Source organism: Nilaparvata lugens, chromosome 5 (assembly GCF_014356525.2).
Source record: "Nilaparvata lugens isolate BPH chromosome 5, ASM1435652v1, whole genome shotgun sequence".
Taxonomy (NCBI): Eukaryota; Metazoa; Arthropoda; class Insecta; order Hemiptera; family Delphacidae; genus Nilaparvata; species Nilaparvata lugens.
Window position 1 is genome coordinate 54421472 of NC_052508.1, and position 19060 is coordinate 54440531.

Below are 19060 nucleotides of genomic sequence, written 5' to 3' on the forward strand. Positions count from 1 at the left end.
TTGTGTAGGCACAAACAGTAGACTATTCCTTATCCAAATCTAATAGAAATTACTTTGTTTTCCATTCAAATAAATGTAAAAAAAAAAAACAAACACAATTAACTATTGTGTTTCAGAATGGCAAAAAGGAAGTATGGAGCTTGGAAGGAAGAGGACATGGAAAGAGCATTGGCTGCATATAGAAACGGAGACATCGGCTTCAACGAATGCTGCAGACAATATGGAATTCCTAAACCGACTCTGAAGCGTCATTTAGATGGAAAAAATATTACTGCTAATGAAGGGAAAAATCAATGGGACGTCACACCACATTAGCACCTGAAGTGGAACAACAGCTTGTTGAACACATAAAGAAACTGGAGGCATGTTTTTTTGGGCTTACCATAACTGACGTTCGTAGACTAGCATTTCAAATTGCTTCGACACTTTATTGAAACAGTGAAGCCAACCAAAGAGAGAAGAGTTCTTCTCCTTCTTGATGGCCACACAACTCATTCCAAGAACTTGGAAGCATTGGAAATTGCTCGTGAGGCTGGCGTGATAGTGTTGCAACTACCAGGACATACAACTCATCGTCTACAACCATTAGACAGGTCCTTTTTCAAACCTTTTAAAGGCTACTTCACTCAAGCTGTGGATAAATGGCTTCGAACAAACCCTGGTCTAAGAATCACCCAATATCAGATTTCACAATTAGTGAATGAAGCATATTGCAAAGCTGCCACAATCGAAAACTCCTGCAATGGCTTCAAATGTAGTGGTGTTTGGCCTGTTGATGCTTCGATCTTTTCCGAGATGGACTTTTTGCCAGCCGAGTGCCTCAACAAATCTTCAGAAGAAAATCTAGAGAAAGGTGATAATTTAGACGAAGAAACTTCAAACTTGGACATGCTAGAGAAAAGGTAAAGGAGCTTCAGATGAAAATCAAACCATTGCCTAAGACAATGAAAGTGAACAAAACTAATCAGAAGGCTCCAGGAAGGTTCACAGGAAGAAAGAAGACAACCAGGACATCCACAAAAACCAGTAAACCACAGGAAAGTGATTTGTCAAATGGAGAAAATAATTGAGCACTCCTAAACCAAGCTGGATCTTCCACCCAGAATGATGTAATAATTAAAGTGGATGCTGGAGAGTGGTTTTGTTCAATATGTGAACAAAAAACTGTTGAGGATATGGTACAATGTTTAATTTGTGAAAACTGGGTTCACGAAAAATGTGCTGGTACAAAAAAGAGAATCAAGAAATATGTTTGCTACAAATGTTGTTCTTAGAAAACAAATAAACAATTCATTTTTTCCTGAAAAAGCATGTCCAATAAAAAACTTGTTTTTTCTATCATAAATTGTCATTGTATAATATTAATAATAAATATTTTGTAAATTTGTTTCTGTGTTCTGTTTTTTAATTCATTTCATCTCAAGGTATAATCAGGGTGGTACGATTTAGGAAACAGGGGGTACGATTTAGGCAACTAGTTTCCAAATCGTACTGACTGCATGACTTCACTAAAAGTGTCACAGTATAGCAAAATATCTCCATTTGGGTTGAAAGAAGTGACATTTACTTCACTCAACAACCAATCCTTTGAATAACAGTCAAACTTTAGAAAAATTGTTCATTTTTAAGTAAGTAAAAAATAAATTCTAAAAAGTGGTACGATTTAGGCAACCTTCCTCTACTATATTGATCCATATTTCCTGCTGTGAAATGCGAGTGTTTTGTCGCTACTAACCCGCTTATCATTCCATTATAACCTTAAGATGGTCATTCCTTGATAACCTGTACCTGTATCTGTTCAGTATGGTACCTGAATCAGTTCAGTATCTGTACCTGTATCTGTTCAGTTCGCTGTTACTGTTGAGAAGAAGCCAACATACCTTTCAGCAAAAACGAGACATGCACACGGCCACAACGCAAGGAGGAGAAATTATATCAATCTGCCTCATGCCAGACTGACTCGATCGTACAATAGCTTCCCTGTCCGAGCACTCAAGATCTTCAATATGATGCCCGTGTATTTCTGTGAGCAGGAGAAGGTCTTTGAGAGGACACTTCGGGAGAGGCTTGTGAGTCTGGCATTCTACTCCTTGGATGAAGAGGCCAATGCTTTCTGAGATCTATGACTTAATTTCCATCTTGATCTCAGTTTTTGTTATCAAGTTTTACATTTTTTTGACGTAATCTATCCAGCAAGTGCTGGCCATGGATGGAGATTACTGAATTACCGAACCTTAAGAAGCATAGCTTATGAGTATGATGCAAAGGAGTAAATGAGAAGTCATTCAGGTTTCTGCTGTGCAATAATTTACCCATATAAAAAATAAGTTGTCATGATTCAAATCAATCAACAGTCTTAACCTAATAATACTTAATATCTTACTAAAGTGTTAACACATTTATTAAAATTAACAATATTATCACATCGTTTAACGATAGTAAGTTTCTTTGGACCATTAGATGATAATTCCATGTAAACCTAAAGAAATATATTTTATAAAAATAAAATGGTAATCTTCAATTGAAAGTGAAACATATATAAAATACAGTATAGATATTGTTTGAATATAGCAATGATATGTGCATGGATCTCTATTCTATTGATTGATAAATGCTGTTCTAATACATAATACTATTTCTCAAGATTGAACTGGTAATACTGTTTTAATCTTATGTTCCCAATCAACCATATCACTCAGAGTGGTTTCAATAAAGAAAATAAAAACATTCATGAACTAGATTTTAAAATACAGTAATCATTTTGGTTAAAACAACTAACGACTGATTAATAATAAAAAATTAATAAGATTCAACAATAAAATAAATAAAACGTTACTATTAAATATGATTAATATCACTAAATCTGATACTTCGTATGTACAAGTTAAATTTTACGTATACGCAACACATAATACTTTGATTAGGCCAATATATCTCAACGAATATTCGATCAATACATCGATTAAATAGATATAAACATTTTAATATATTAACAATAATTTGAAGTCAAAGTACTTAAGTACAAAAATCATATACGTTAATTCGATAAGAAGAGTTGGCAGGAGAGCGAGTATTTTTGTTCATTGTGATTGGAAGGCTGGTTCGAGTCCCAAGTGAATGAATCACTTGTTGATGGTTGAACATCTTATCTCTAGAACCTGAAATAGAAACGAATGTTTTATTGAGTATAATCCAAGTGAGGAGAATGAATATAGGAAGTTAGTGTCGATTCACTTTTTTTTCAAATTCGAAGTTAGTGTCAATTCACTTTTAACGTGGATTAATTTCTTCAATTATACAAAGTTAAAATAATTGAATATTCCGAAGAAAAGCATTTACAATATTGACAGGGGAATTCAGTGGTAATATTTTTGTTAAAGCTAGTTTCTCTGTTGTCATTATTACTAGTAGTTCTGTGAACAGTAGACCTCGCGCTCAGTAAGTTACATTGACCTGTTGTTATGTTTTGTCAAAAATTAATAAATAGTTTATCAATTTAAAATGTCTAGAAAAAATCCTAAATAAACATAGAGCTTTCTGTCCTATCGTACCGTGACGTGTCCCGGGATGAGAGTGTGAGCGCTGTTATCAGGTCTGGCTGCAACTGTCTACAACGTTGATGGAAAGATACATTTTCAAGATGTTCGATGTTTTTGAACGGGTAGTATTATAGTTATAGTCAACTGTCTACTAACGTTGATGGAAAGATACATTTTCAAGATGTTCGATGTTTTTTGAACGGGTGGTATTATAGTCCATTAGACAGCTGACTATAGTCTGATTTTACGGTAATATTGGCGTATGAAGGATGCTCCTTTTTCCTTTTATATTATTATCCTTGAAATGCAAAATCTCCAAAAATCTTGTATATATGTCGACGCGCAATTTAAAAAGGAACATACCTGTCAAATTTCATGAAAATCTATTACCGCGTTTCGCCGTAAATGCGCAACATATAAACATTTAACCATTTAAACATTAAGAGAAATGCCAAACCATCGACTTGAATCTTAGACCTGGGTGCAACTGTCTACTAACGTTGACTGTCTACAACGTTGATGAAAGGATACATTTTCAAGATGTTCGATGTTTTTGAACGGGTAGTATTATAGTCCACTTGACAGCTGATTTATGATGAATAAATCTAAAGTCCGATTTTTACGGTAATATTGGCATTCAAAGGAGACTCCTTTTCCTTTTGTATTATCCGTTGTAAATGCGGAACATAAATATATATATAAACAAAAATATAAACATAAAAAGAAATACAAAACCGTTGACTTGAATCTTAGACCTCACTTCGCTCGGTCAATTAAGTATGATTGATTATTTTCAACAAGAATGAACAGTTAATATTACATCAGATATACCGGTATCAGCCATCTTCGATAGGAGGCAGTGGCAATGCAGAGAATCGGCAACGCTGTTTTTCTATCTTTCTCCACTGCCATTATAACGTAGACCGCACTATAGCTACACGTAGATAGGTGTGAAAAGACCTTAAGATTGGCCATCAACGGTAGGACATGCATGATACACATGGAATCATAAATAACATTGTTGTATCATCACAGCAAAAGGCTTCGCGACAAATTTTAGAGGTTAGTTTTATGAATCTCCGATTTTTTTTTGTTTATTATCTCTTTGCTGCTTTATTCGAGGTTAAATTATTTTTATATCAATATAATTTTCAATTTTCTATTGATTTTCTTATTTACTTATTGTTATAGGTTGTTTATTTTATTGACCAAACAAAGTGATTGGTCTAAGATTCAAGTCGACGGTTTTACAATTCTATTTATGTAAAAATATATATGTTAAAATTGTTATGTTTATATTTATTTATGTTCCGCATCTACAGCGAAACGCGGCAATAGATTTTCATGAAATTTTACAGGTATGTTTCTTTTTGAATTTTGCGTCGACGTATATATAAGATTTTTTTTAAATTTTGCATTGTAACTATAATACAAAAGGAAAATGAGTCTCCTTCTAACGCCAATATTACCTTAAAATCAGAATATAGAATATTCATCATAAATTAGCTGTCGAGTGGATTACTAATTGCATGCAATTAATAGGCTTATCTCAATGTAACTTGGTAATAAATCAGCTGTCGTGTGGACTATTAATTGCATGCAATTATTAACTGAAATAACACAGTATTTTCTCTGGACTTCTCTGCTTTCAACTTAGGCTGACCTGTTGCCAGTATGTCTCTATCATCTAACATCCACACAGTTAGTTTCTACACGGAAGCTGTTCGAACTTCTGATCCCCTATTAATTGCATGCGTCATTGCATGCAATTAATAGTCCACATAACAGCTGCTTTTTTACCAAGTTTACATTGAGATATTAATTGCATGCAGTTGATAGTCCACTCGACAGCTGATTTATGATGAATAAATCTATAGTCTGATTTTTACGGTAATATTGGCTTTCGAAGGAGACTCCTTTTCCTTTTGTATTATCATTAAGATGCATAATTTCAAAAAACCTTATATATACCTCGACGCAAAATTTAAAAAGGAACATACATGTCATACTTCATGAAAAAATATTGCCGCGTTTCGCCGTAAATGCGGAACATATAAACATAAAAATAAACAAAAATACACCATTTTGATACACCAACCCCAACAGCCATTAGCCGTTTTCAACCGATATCTCGCCGACACCGTCATACAGACAGGATTTACTCTGATGGACAGTAGAAGAGGAGGCTGTGGTTTATAACTGAGCGAGGTCTACTATTCACAGAACTACTAGTGTTAGAAGCCTGCCACTGATGACAGCTGTGATGACACAACAATGCAAGTCGACTGTGTATGTGCATGCATGTTCTTCCGTTAGTGGTCAGTCTAAAGGGGCGTACAGACTTTCGCTCTGCTCCGCAACCGAACGTCACTCCAGCAGAGCGATTGATGATCGACCGGGGAGCAAGAGTGGTTCGACCGGGGAACGCGAGAAGATCTAACATCTTCCGTAACGTTCATGATGGGTGCGACTGCAGAGCGGGGGCGGAGCGACTGCGGTACGATGGAGGAACGAGGGCGGTACGAGGGCAGAGCGTGCTCGGTGCGGGTTGGAAGCGCGTATATGTGTACGCAGCTTAAGACTATCAAATAGATATTTAAAGGGGTTGAAATTCAATTGTACGTACGTCAAAAGGAGTATATGACCAATAACTTATCCTGAAAGTTACAGTACTATATCTACAACAGTCTTCAATTTATTGAAGGGTTCCCATACATATGACTCACTGTAGAATATTTGAAGGTGCAATGGGCACCCAACAAACTAAATAGGCAACTAAATAACTAACTAACCTAACCTACAAAATAGGTATAAAAAGAAGGTAAGATTGTTCGTACATATTAGAAGGAGTGAGTTTTGTTGGCGAATGAAGGCAAGCAGTACTCCATGACCCGACCGTGAGCACAGCGTTCGACACTGCTGAAGTGCCTGAATATCATGAATGCGCCCATGACTGCGACCACCGTGCCGAACAGAGCCAGGCCGAGCGCCGGCAGCTTCTTGCGAGACAACACCGAGCCCTCTTCCAGCTTGAGGTAGCTGGCCGCCGGCAGGATGAACGCTAGTGGCACTGCCGACATCACACCCTGTTCACAAACAGTCTCTAATCAAACTCATAGGTCTACTGAAATTATTCAATCACAATAAAAGTTATCAAGTACCCTTTAATTGAAGAATAGTCACGATTTTCAATTTATAATTGAAGAATAGTTAAACGTTATCACTATAGTGAGGTCTACGTTATAATGGTAGTGGAGAAAGACAGGAGAAAAACGTTACCGATCCTCTGTCTTGTCAATGCCTTCAAAAGCCGGTAGTTGATACAGGTTTATTGATGTAATATTAACGGTTCATTCTAGTTTAAAATAATTAATTATATTTTATTAAGCAAGAAATCATTTTTTCAATAATTTCATAATGAATTTTCATAACTAAGATGAAATATTTTGTTAGTTAATTATTAACTCTACATTGTTAAAAGACTATCTGGCAACATACCAAAGCGAGCAAGAGATAGCGCTATCCGCTTTGTTGAATGAAAGACAAGGATAGCAATACCATTGCTTATTAAAAACTGCCATTATAACGTGGACTTCACTATATGAACAGAGGTATCTTTATAATCGTAATGTTATACCTTTGCATAATACCAAAGACAACTTATACAAGCTTAGACTATTTTTGTTCTATTATAATATTTAATATTGATTGAAAAACAATATAATATATCAAGTACCCTTTTATTGTGTTACATTTGAGTATACAGTAGTAACACTATAAAGGTGTAAACATAGAGAAAAGGTGGCATGAGAAGATATCCCATGATATAGGTAGGTAGTAGTAGCCCTATACCATGGTATATTTTCTTATGCTACATTTTCTCTATTATATAAAATAAGCATTAAGTATTAAGGTCATTCAGTATCAAGTATTTTATTTTAGGGCTACTAGTATTGAAACATAGCAGAATATATCAAGTACCCTTATAAGCTGGACTCGCACACAACAGTGACACTGAACGGTGGAAATATATTAAGCCGAGGTTTCTCCCCGAAAATTTTTGAAAATATGCCTTTAATTTGGTGCAAACTTACGAAATTCTGAATCGAAAACAAACATTCAATTCACGTTTTCTCTTGTGTTAAGTAGGCCACTTATTATTTTTATTTAAAATTTCATAGACTTATGGTTTTTGATTAAATAACAAATTTAATGGGATGGGAAATTCTTTTATTAGTCATTCAATTGTTTCAAAAAATAATTATTTGATATTTATAATTAAATTTAAATATAATTAAATTAATGATATTTAAATTATAATTAAAGAAAAATAATTAATTAGGCCCTGAATAGGCCTACACATTATTAGATACCATGCTATAATTTTGCAATTTAGCTAATCTGTTCCAAAGCAATTTTTAAACAAACTTCAACATTCTAGGATTGTTTTGACTTCATTCACAATATTTTTCAAATCCTCATGATTTTCACTTTAGTGCTCTAAATTAAAAGTTTTTTTGTGGGGAGGGGAGATAAAACTATCTTTGAGAATACTAGGGGAATGTATCCGCCCTGTCCTCAGTGGTAACTACGCCGGTTGATCATAACTGGCAAATATTGGGAGTACTCTCTAGAAAAAACCTGCTGGAGCATTGTTCAAGGATATGAAATACTATAGGCAGTAACACGTTTTAACCACATGCATAAAACTAAATTTAGACTATAATCAACAGAGCAATATGATCTATAGTGATTTTCTTCATAATAGATAGTATAAAAGTAGCAAAAGTTACCAACTTTGGAGTAGTAGGCCCTACCATCTTAAGTTTTCAATCTTATTTCGTACGCACACGATCATTTACTGTCCAGCTCATAATACTTGTCATTGTGTTATTCTCTCATCCCTTATTTATTTTTCCGACTTATGCAATATAAAGAAAATATGACATAGGCTAGAAAGCTAATTTTTGTGGCTGATCTGGCCACATTTCGGGGGGGGGGGTCCATCCCCATATCCCCCCCTGGATACGCCACTGATATCAGGTCTCGTTCGTTACAGCGTGGCTCATTTTGTGTTTAAGGCTGTGCAAAGGCTAAAAAAAAAACTTTTTACTCGTGATATTTTTCAAAGTTTTTTGATATGTATATCATCAAGCTATCAAAATGAAAAAGTTTTCTCAGAAAAAACATTTTTTTCTGATCATTACTTTTTGAGATATGAACGCCTGAAGTTTAAATTTTTGGGACAGAACATTTCAATTTCGGTAAGTAATTGAGATTCAGAGGATAGATTCTTCATGGTATTGTTGATCTAGTAAAATAATTTTTTTTAACTTTCATTTTTTAAGATAGTTATTCAATTTACTAAAAATAACTTTTAGTTGAGTTATTTTTGGTAAATTGAATAACTTTTCCAAAAATTGATATTTTCAAAAAAAAATTGTTTTACTAGATCAACAATAATACCATGAAGAATCCATCCTTTAAATCTCATGGATTTATCTCTTACCGAATTTGAAATGTTCTGTCCCAAAAATTCAAACTTCAGTCGCTCATATCTCAAAAAGTAATGATAGAACAAAAATGTGTTCCTAAGAAATTCCTTTCATTTTGATAGCTTGATGATATATATACAAATCGAAAAACTTGGAAAAATATCACGAGTAGAAAGTTTATTTTTGGCCTTTGCACAGCCTTAAGCCACCAGCTGATTGAATTCAGTTCAAGCTTTGACTGTGCAAACGGCCCTTAATGTTGGTTAGTCATGATTGAAAATATTATCAAATTCTGGAACTAGATACTATCAATATTTTAAATTACTATCGATATCAATATTTTAATATAGAATATATCAATATTTTAATATCGATATTTCAGCAATTTGATTCACTCAGAATGTCACCGAGTTTCAGTTTTCAGACTCACATTCAACTCGAGAACCAGCGCGAGACAGTCGGTGGTGACTGAGAGGAAGTAGGTGACGCTGATGATGATGAGCGTGACGCCGTAGTGACGCATGGTGGCGTTGGTGATGTTGACCACTTGGTCGACCACCGCTCGCGTCACCATGCACTCGATCGGGTAGGTGAGCAGAATGGATGCGCTGAACGCCACTCGCGCCATGTTCATTAGGTCGTCATCTCGACAGTAGTTTTCCAACAGGTCACCTGCACACACACACACACACACACACAATACACATCACTGAAAAAGTAAAAGTAAGGGGGAGTCCCAAAGTAGAAGTATGGATAGGTCCCACACATATAGTGAGGTCCACGTTATAATGGCAATGGAGAAAGATAGGAGAACGTTACCGATCCTCTGTCTTGTCAATGCCTTCTATAGACGGCAGCTAATACAGGTTTATTAATGTAATATTACCTGTTCATTCACGTTTAAAATAATAAATAATTATATTTTATGAAGCAAGAAATTATATTTTTCAATAATTTCATAATGGATTTTAATTTAAGATGAAATATTTTGTAAATTAATTATTAATTCTACATTGTTAAAAGACGATCTGGTAACAGAGCAAAGCGAGAAAGAGATAGCGCTATCAGTTTGTTGAATGATAGAAAGGTTAACAATACCATTGCTAATCAAACACTGCCATTATAACGTGAACCTCACTATAGCCTGAATATACAGAATGTCCCACGAAAGGTCTAACAGCTGAATACCATAAATTCTGTATGAAATTTGCAACAAAAATGTCCAGAAAAATGTTTTTATATTCGAGATAATATAGATTTTTCGATAGGTATATTAAATAGACGTCAATAATTACAAAACCATCAGTCAAAATCGAATTTTAAGGATATAGTTGAAAAGAGGAAAAAATGTTCAATAAGATTCGAATAATTTGTTCCTTTGTTTGACGTTTTTGAACTTATAATGAGAACTCAAAGTTAAAAAAGTACATTCGTAGAGTTCAAAGCCAAACTTCAAACTGTTTTAAAACTCATAAAAAGTTCAAAAACGTCAAACATAGGAGCGAATTATATAAATCTTATTTGAAATATATTCCTCTTTCCAACCATATACTTGGAGTTGGATTTAACTGATAGTTTTCTAGTTATTGACGTTTTTCAAATATATCGAAGAATCAATATATTTCGAAAACTAAGGTCGATATAAGAAAATTTTACTGGACATTTTTTGTTGCAAATTTAATTTAAAATCTATGGTATTCGGCTGTTGCACCTTTCGTCGGACTTTCTGTATAATTTAAGCCGTCAAAGTACCTCATGACTGTTATATATCAGCTGGGGCCGACAGTTTAACGTCGGCACATCCGATAACACGATAATGACATCATTGAAAAAGAGTCATTGAAAAATGTCTCTGAAAAAAGTGTTATTTGAGAATGAACCAACTATAGTGAGGTCCACGTTATAATGGCAGTGTTTGATTAGCAATGGTATTGCTATCCATGTCTTCCATTCTACAAAGCGGATAGCTTTGCGGATCTCTTTCTCGCTTTGCTCTGTTGCCAGATCGTCTTTTAACAATGTAGAATTAATAATTTATTAATAAAATATTTCATCTTGATTATGGAAAGTGATTATGAAAATATTGAAAAATATAATTTATTGCTTAATAAAATATAATTATTGATTATTTCAAACGAGAATGAAAAATTACTATTACTTCAATAAACCTGTATCAGCTACCGTCTATAGAAGGCATTGACAAGACAGTGGTTCGGCAACGTTTTTCTCCTATCTTTCTCCACTGCCATTAGGCCTATAATGTGGACCTCACTATAGAAATAAACACCTAACTTACTACACAAAAATATCCAACAATCCAACATATCTTTTTTTGTTAATTTCATGTAAAATTGGGTTGTATCGATGGAATAAGAATAGATGAATGATTAAATTAATAACCATTGAGAAATTACATTGATTGGAGTGTGATTTGAGAATAATCTACAAGAGAATGATCATGAAATGTTTCTATATTAAACTATGAGTAGAATAAGTTAAGACTTGAGCTTTTATCTTAACAAACATCGACGTTGCCAAATTGTGTGAAATTCAATTGCAACCAGTACAATGTTCGACATAATTGATTTTTCTTAGAAACTTGTTTCTGTAAATTAGTGTTGTATTCTATCTACCAATGTTTTCACATCAGTGTTGTTTGTTTCATAAATAAATAAATAAAATGTTTATGTTCATAATAAAGCATTTTGAATATTAAATAGTGTCGTTCATGCCTAAACGTCCATTTCTGGACAGTCTACACTCTATACCCTATACTATCCTAACTAAAATTTTATAAAATTTAAATACTGAGGGAGCTACGAATAAATACCCGTGTTTCAGTATTCTAAGATGAATACTCATTGAAAGATGAGTTGAAAAACATTGGTTGACTGAACATTTCATTTTCTTCGATGACTTCCCGCATTCTTTTCATCCATACTATCAGTTTCTCAAGTTCAGTATTTGTGAAAGAACTAGTACATTTTAATCAATCTTAAAAAAATTCGACCTTTACCCGCTGATTAGTTTTGAAGGCGGATAATCAATATAAATATTTTCTACTATTTCAACTCTATAATGCAAGTAGGTCTTTTATTATAACGCTATTCTAATTTCTCCACTGTTTAGGAAATGTTTACTTCACGAGTCCGGATAATTGTCCTACTATTTTTCATAGCAGGTCAACGGTAAGTTCAAAGTATTTGGAAATTTAATATTGATTGAACAATTCCTTCAATTTGTCAGATAATAATTGACTGGTTTAAATTTCACATCTTTTAATACGATTACAACATCAAGTCCTCCTCTACTTAGGATATGATTTTATAGTCTGATCTTAAAGGGAAAAGTAAAACGTTTTTGTTTCCTTCAGACCGTAATTTTTTTGTTTCTTTCCTTCAGACTATAAATGATTACAAATTCCGCTTTAAATGTATGAAAGGCCTTAAAATTCTACGTTGATCATACAAAATGATTGAGTTGAATTTTCCACAGTAACAAACACGCCTCACTTATGTCGGTTTCTTAATCAGCAAAATTAATTGCACATCAAGTACGAGCATTGAAAACTAATAAAATTTTCGATTTAATTAAAATTTTATTCAGTTTTGAGGTCTTATAAATCAACATAATATTTTATAGTTTCATTACAACGATCACTTATAATAATATTATACTGTCTGATATGAAAGAGTTTCCGCATTGTAGCAGGCCTCATGTCGGTTTTATGTGTCACTAGTTTGACCTTTCAGTTCAAATTCCGTTCATAATAAATAAAAAACGATATTCTGGCTGATTGTTCTGGTTTACATAATAAATACTTATTTAAATAAATTATTAATCAAAAATTCAATTCTACATTATCCTTATTTAAAGAGTTTGACAAATTTACGACAGAACTTGAGTTGTGGCCTAGGCCCGACTGGTGTGCCTTTTGAATGTTTGCTACCATCGGACTCCCCAGTGATGTTAATTTTCACTGATCTACAGTCAGTGATGTTAATTTTCACTGATCTACAGTCAGTGATGTTAATTTTCACTGATCTACAGTCAGTGATGTTAATTTTCACTGATCTACAGTCAGTGATGTTAATTTTCACTGATCTACAGTCAGTGATGTTAATTTTCACTGATCTACAGTCAGTGATGTTAATTTTCACTGATCTACAGTCAGTGATGTTAATTTTCACTGATCTACAGTCAGTGATGTTAATTTTCACTGATCTACAGTCAGTGATGTTAATTTTCACTGATCTACAGTCAGTGATGTTAATTTTCACTGATCTACAGTCAGTGATGTTAATTTTCACTGATCTACAGTCAGTGATGTTAATTTTCACTGATCTACAGTCAGTGATGTTAATTTTCACTGATCTACAGTCAGTGATGTTAATTTTCACTGATCTACAGTCAGTGATGTTAATTTTCACTGATCTACAGTCAGTGATGTTAATTTTCACTGATCTATAGTCAGTGATGTTAATTTTCGCTGATCTACAGTCAGTGATGTTAATTTTCACTGATCTACAGTCAGTGATGTTAATTTTCACTGATCTACAGTCAGTGATGTTAATTTTCACTGATCTACAGTCAGTGATGTTAATTTTCACTGATCTACAGTCAGTGATGTTAATTTTCACTGATCTACAGTCAGTGATGTTAATTTTCACTGATCTACAGTCAGTGATGTTAATTTTCACTGATCTATAGTCAGTGATGTTAATTTTCACTGATCTATAGTCAGTGATGTTAATTTTCACTGATCAATAGTCAGTGATGTTAATTTTCACTGATCTACAGTCAGTGATGTTAATTTTCACTGATCTACAGTCAGTGATGTTAATTTTCACTGATCTATAGTCAGTGATGTTAATTTTCACTGATCTACAGTCAGTGATGTTAATTTTCACTGATCTACAGTCAGTGATGTTAATTTTCACTGATCAATAGTCAGTGATGTTAATTTTCACTGATCTATAGTCAGTGATGTTAATTTTCCACAATACAAACACCATATTTTTCGTTTTCAACAAACATATTTCTATTTGCACACTACTGATGGTTTCTATTTAGAATTTAAAACTTTTAAAAATTTGAGATTAACTTTCAAAGTTTCTAAGATCATAACTTTGCATGTGTATAGAATTCTAAATATTATAATAATCCATTCATTCGATATTTTTTGAGATTGTTGTATTTGCAATTTGCAGATCTCGAGCCAATCCTACAACTGTAGCTTACCCATTGGAAACACCACCCGAACAATTGAAGGATCATGAAGCACATGAACAAATATATGTAAGTTGAAATCTGTTGAAAAATGAGACCAATCTTACTCAATTAAAAAAATAATACTTCTACATTCCAAGTGAAATCAATAAATGATCAAATCAATTTCAAATTCATAAAAAATAATAATACTTCTACATTCTAAGTGAAATCAATAAAATGATCAAATCAATTTCATTATTTATTTATTCAGTTTTTATTTATTCAGTCATGTACAATTATTACACTTATGTGAGAAGGCACAACAGGCTTAAACCTATAGGTTTAGAAGTAGAAAGTAGAATAGTAAGCTTTATGGCAACAAAAACAAGAAACAAATTATGGAATTACTATCAATTGAATGATCAAATTATGAAATACAGGGTTATCATAAAAGAATGGTGCGGTTTCGAACATGGTTTGAAGAAAAACCAAATTACTTACAGTTGATGTTGTTTACATAATTAACAAATTTCAATATGCGCGCCCTAAGTCGCACGACAAATGTCCAAAAGATAATCAACTTCTCTCCTAACATTTCTTCCGTTATGGGTGTCATTGCTTCATTAATCCTGTTTTCAAGTGGTTTAGGTCGTGAATAAACAATGTTTTTTATGTAACCCACAAGAAAAAATCACAAGGTGTCAGGTATGGACTCCTTGGAGACTACAGCATAGGTCCTTGCCGGCCTATCCATCGATCTCCAATTTATCGTTCAAAGCGTCCGTCACCAACGTACTGAATTGTGGGGGACACCATCTTGTTAGAAATGAAGTAGATGAATGTTTTCGAGTTCATCTAGCTGACGAAGCAATAATTGATTAACATTCGAGATACACAACTCCATTAATTGTTCTTTAAGCAAAGAAGGAGGGCCCTATTACGCGATTTTCAATCATATCACACCAAACATCAACTTTAGGCGAATCATGTTGTTTCTCAACAATTGCGTGTGAGTTTTCAGAGCCCCATATTTGTGAATTGTGTCTGTTAACACATCCACTCACATGGAGAGTACCTTCGTCTGTAAAAATTAAGGTAGAGAAATTAATGAAGCAATGACAACCATAACAGACGAAATGTTAGCGAATGTTTGGAGAGAAATTGATTATCGTTAGGAAATTTGTCGAGCGACTAAGGGCGCACATATTGAAATTCATTAATTATGTAAAAAACTGTTTGAGACGACAAATTAGATGAATAAACAACATTAACTGTAAATAATTTGGTTTTTCTTTAAACCATGTTCGAAACCGCACCATTCTTTTATGACAACTCTGTATAATAATCCTGCGCAGTATTACTGCATGAATGCGGGGATGAATTCACAGGTAGATTGGCTTTGTTCACAAGGTTGATAAGCAATTTATTATTATTTTACGAGAGAGATTAGAAATTCCTAATAAACCCCCTGGAGAACTAAGGCAACCCTTCAAGCCTAATCAGTCTTCCCCAAAAACAAGAGACCCCACAAAAATATGAAGAAACAGGATCTATTCTAAACTGAACACACGCACACATACACACCTTTACTTTTGGAGCAGAAACACTAATGAGGAATGTTCAATCACATGTGTATAAATGAGAGGTTATCAATGTGCCATAACACACATTTCTATCAACATTCAGAATCTACTTTTTAATGTTCATTCAGAAGGTGGAGATTTTATATTTTTGTTGAAGTTTTCATCTACTTGGGGACTCAGGGCATCTAAAAATTGTTGAATGTTGTTTTTCTAATGGCGTTTTCTCCAGCAATTTTATGAATGTCATTATAATAATATTAAGAATGAACTAGGCTCATAAACTTATACTCATGTGGAAGCTTAGAGAAAATCATGAGCAAATTAGACAATGCCGAGAAGTACCAAAATCTAGTTGAGGGGGCTATTTTAAAAAAGTTCATTAAGCGAAGCCATGTTTTTAAAGGTATATTCTTCATGCTAATTGATAATCTCAATATCTTATTTGCCTTAAGAAGGTATATTTCATGTACATAACATTGATTTACCTGAAGCGTTTCCGTTTGGTGAGTAAAATACCCTCAAACTCATTCGAATAGAAATTAAATTTTCATTAATTTATCCATAATTTATGTTTGCAGGAGGAGAAAAAAGGCCCCGAAGCCCACTGGGATTGTCAACCTGGATCAGACTACATTCAGGAACAGATTTCAATCACAACAAGAATGCTGAGTGAAGGCCAAACAATGATAGCGAAACAAAAGGACATGTCAACTGACGAAATTGTACTAGTTCTAGGTAAAGCTGGAAGTGGAAAAACAAGTCTAGTCCAGTACTTGACACAAAATCCCAAACTGCAGGGTAAAGAAGTTAGCTCAGGCACCAGTGAATATATAATCGAAGATGGAGAAAGGATTGGAACATCGGTAACAGAATCTTTCACTCTATATCCTGAAATAGTCAACTACAATAATTCATCAATCAGCTTCTGCGATTCACCAGGATTTCATGACTCGAGAAGTTCTGCACATGAAATTGTCTCTATGGATGTGATGAAATCAGTAACCTCGAAATTCAAAAAGGTCAAAATTCTCTTGCTTGAAAACTACAGTGCTTTACAGCATGGTATATCAAAGGATAATTTTATGAGCACTCTTCGACACTTGATTGATTTCCTGGGTGATGTTGATAGATATAAGGATCATATAGTGCTTATTGCCACTAAAATACCACTCAAGTACATTACAACAGATGATATAAATGTTGTTTTGGGAATTGTAACTGAAGAAATGTTCATTGAGAGCATCATGAAATATTTGAATCAAATAGAGATGTCTATAGCAGAAAAACTCAATCAGAAGACTGGAGGTTGAGAGTATTGCAAACACTTTGTTGCAGCAGAGTAACATTAGCTGTGATGCTCATTCAAGGCTGGTAGTTAAAGGTTTCCAAATTCGTATTTCAGAAATAAATGCTTTGGAATTGGCATCCTACTGTAATAACAAACCTGTGAAAGAAATTGCCCTTCTCGCTGTTTGTACAGTATTCCTAGATGAGGACACCACTGATATTTACAGGGGGGTGAACCTGTTCATAGCAGCACCGAAATGGGAAGTGATTGGGCAAAGGCAAATAGTTCTCAGTGGTCAGCCAGGGCCTAGAATACTTGATGACGAACTTTATGTGAACGGTAGTGTTGATGGAAGACCTGGATTACCAGGTGGCAATGGAGGAAACTTTTTCGGAGTTGGTTTAGATTTTCTGAATGGCAATAGTCTACGCATTGAATCAAATGGTGGAAGAGGGGGGCCAGGAGCAGATGGTGCGAAAGGAGCAAACGGTTCGGCAGGCAGAGATGCATCGGAAAAGTTAAAATTGGGAATATATAATCGCAAACATAAGTTTCGTACTGGAGTGAAGACAACTGATCTCAAGAGTAGCTTATCTAAACAACCTGAAGAAGCATTTAAATTCCACGCTTCTGATTTCTGTTACGATGTTGAAGTAGTGGTTGAAATACTGAGTGATGAAGGTGATTGTGGCAAGAATGGAAGCGCAGGGGGGTTGGGTGGAGAGGCAGGATTTGGGGCATTTGCAGGGGATCTGCAGCTGATTGAGCTGAATGGCCGATCTCAAATTAAAACGCAGAATCAAGATGGCAGCCTGGGCGCACGTGGAAAACAAGGCGAACCTGGAGAACGAGGTTCAGATGGCATTGGCATGATTTGTGTTCAAGTATCGAGACACCAGTATAACTATTATATATCATATTGGAAATGTGAATCGACCAACGCCACATCACCAACATGTAACTATTATCAAAACCTGAATGAAAACATCGAATTTCAGTATACAACAACAGGCATTGAACTGCCAGCACCTAAAACGACACCCGACTTCAGTTATTACTTACTCGAATACACAGCTTTACTGGAGCGACACTCCAATCACACACTCTTCAATAAGTTAATAACAGAGTTCCGAGCAGCCATTAAAACTAAGTTCTCGTATAGTTCGAATGGGACTTTTGCTGTTGAAAGGAGTAATCCAAACAAAATTCTAAACAATTAAGGAGCAGGTCTGTTTTCGAAATTGAAGATTATAAAAATAATAGAATGTGAATGATAATTTCATATATGAAATTTAACCTATAACCATGAAATATTACTTGATACAGGTTATGAATTCAATAGCATTTTTTAAATCCCCATACACTACTCCCGGATCTCCCTTTCCTACATAAGCTGATTAGTCCAGTCACTATATACATTGGTGCATGCAATTTATATTGTAGTTCTGATTTTCTAATATATTATTTGGGTACATAAGAGAAGTCCAGAACCAATGTCTCATACAAAATTTGCTTGTGCTAGATACAGGGTGGCCCAAAAACCTCGTATTTTCGGCTCATTTTCCAGTTTTCAGCTCTTTCTGCCAAATCTCGTAAACGGACAGAAAAATTTGCTCTCGCGTTTTTTCTAGATTATAAAATTCTGAATAAAATGAGATCATTCGGAACTCTCTATCTCTAATTAGTACTGAGTTATGATTTTTCAAAAATGAGTGAAATTTGAAGAAAAAAATCAATTTTGATGAATTTTAGTTTTTGATCAACAATATCTTCCGATTGTTACCATTTAGATGTATAATTCAAAATCCCTCTGGGCGTATTTTTGTGCTCTACAATCTGAGATCTGGGAGAGCGCTCTATCTCATATAGATTTCCAGGTACACCTGACAACAATGCTCCTTGTATTGTGAAAAACACCTAATTTTCAGCTTCAACCATCATCAA

General features: G+C 34.2%; 2 protein-coding genes across 2 annotated transcripts in view; one reads left to right on the forward strand and one right to left on the reverse strand.

Moving 5' to 3' along the window:
- Positions 1 to 2294: 2294 nt before the first annotated feature.
- LOC111046620 (putative sodium-coupled neutral amino acid transporter 11) overlaps positions 2295 to 19060 on the reverse strand; it is a 48676-nt gene continuing 31910 nt past the window's right edge. Inside the window, exons 7-9 of the mRNA XM_039428770.1 lie at positions 9465 to 9706; positions 6377 to 6625; positions 2295 to 3158 (exon numbers count right to left, since the gene is read on the reverse strand). Coding sequence (XP_039284704.1) covers positions 6380 to 6625; positions 9465 to 9706 — 488 coding nt within the window. The 3' untranslated portion in view covers positions 2295 to 3158; positions 6377 to 6379. The remainder of the gene's footprint in view (positions 3159 to 6376; positions 6626 to 9464; positions 9707 to 19060) is intronic.
- LOC111046619 lies at positions 12096 to 18605 on the forward strand. Its single transcript, XM_022332206.2, has 3 exons — positions 12096 to 12222; positions 14245 to 14332; positions 16407 to 18605. The coding sequence occupies exons 1-3, from the start codon at positions 12167 to 12169 to the stop codon at positions 17136 to 17138; spliced, it is 876 nt and encodes a 291-aa protein (XP_022187898.2). The 5' UTR covers positions 12096 to 12166; the 3' UTR covers positions 17139 to 18605.

What these genes read in the sequence shown, in the direction of transcription:
- LOC111046619 (XM_022332206.2), top strand. Translation starts at nt 12,167, where the DNA reads ATGTTTACTTCACGAGTCCGGATAATTGTCCTACTATTTTTCATAGCA. An exon ending in TTTTTCATAGCAGGTCAACG is followed by an intron (nt 12,223 to 14,244) that starts GTAAGTTCAAAG and finishes TGCAATTTGCAG; the next exon opens with ATCTCGAGCCAATCCTACAA. An exon ending in AAGCACATGAACAAATATAT is followed by an intron (nt 14,333 to 16,406) that starts GTAAGTTGAAAT and finishes TTATGTTTGCAG; the next exon opens with GAGGAGAAAAAAGGCCCCGA.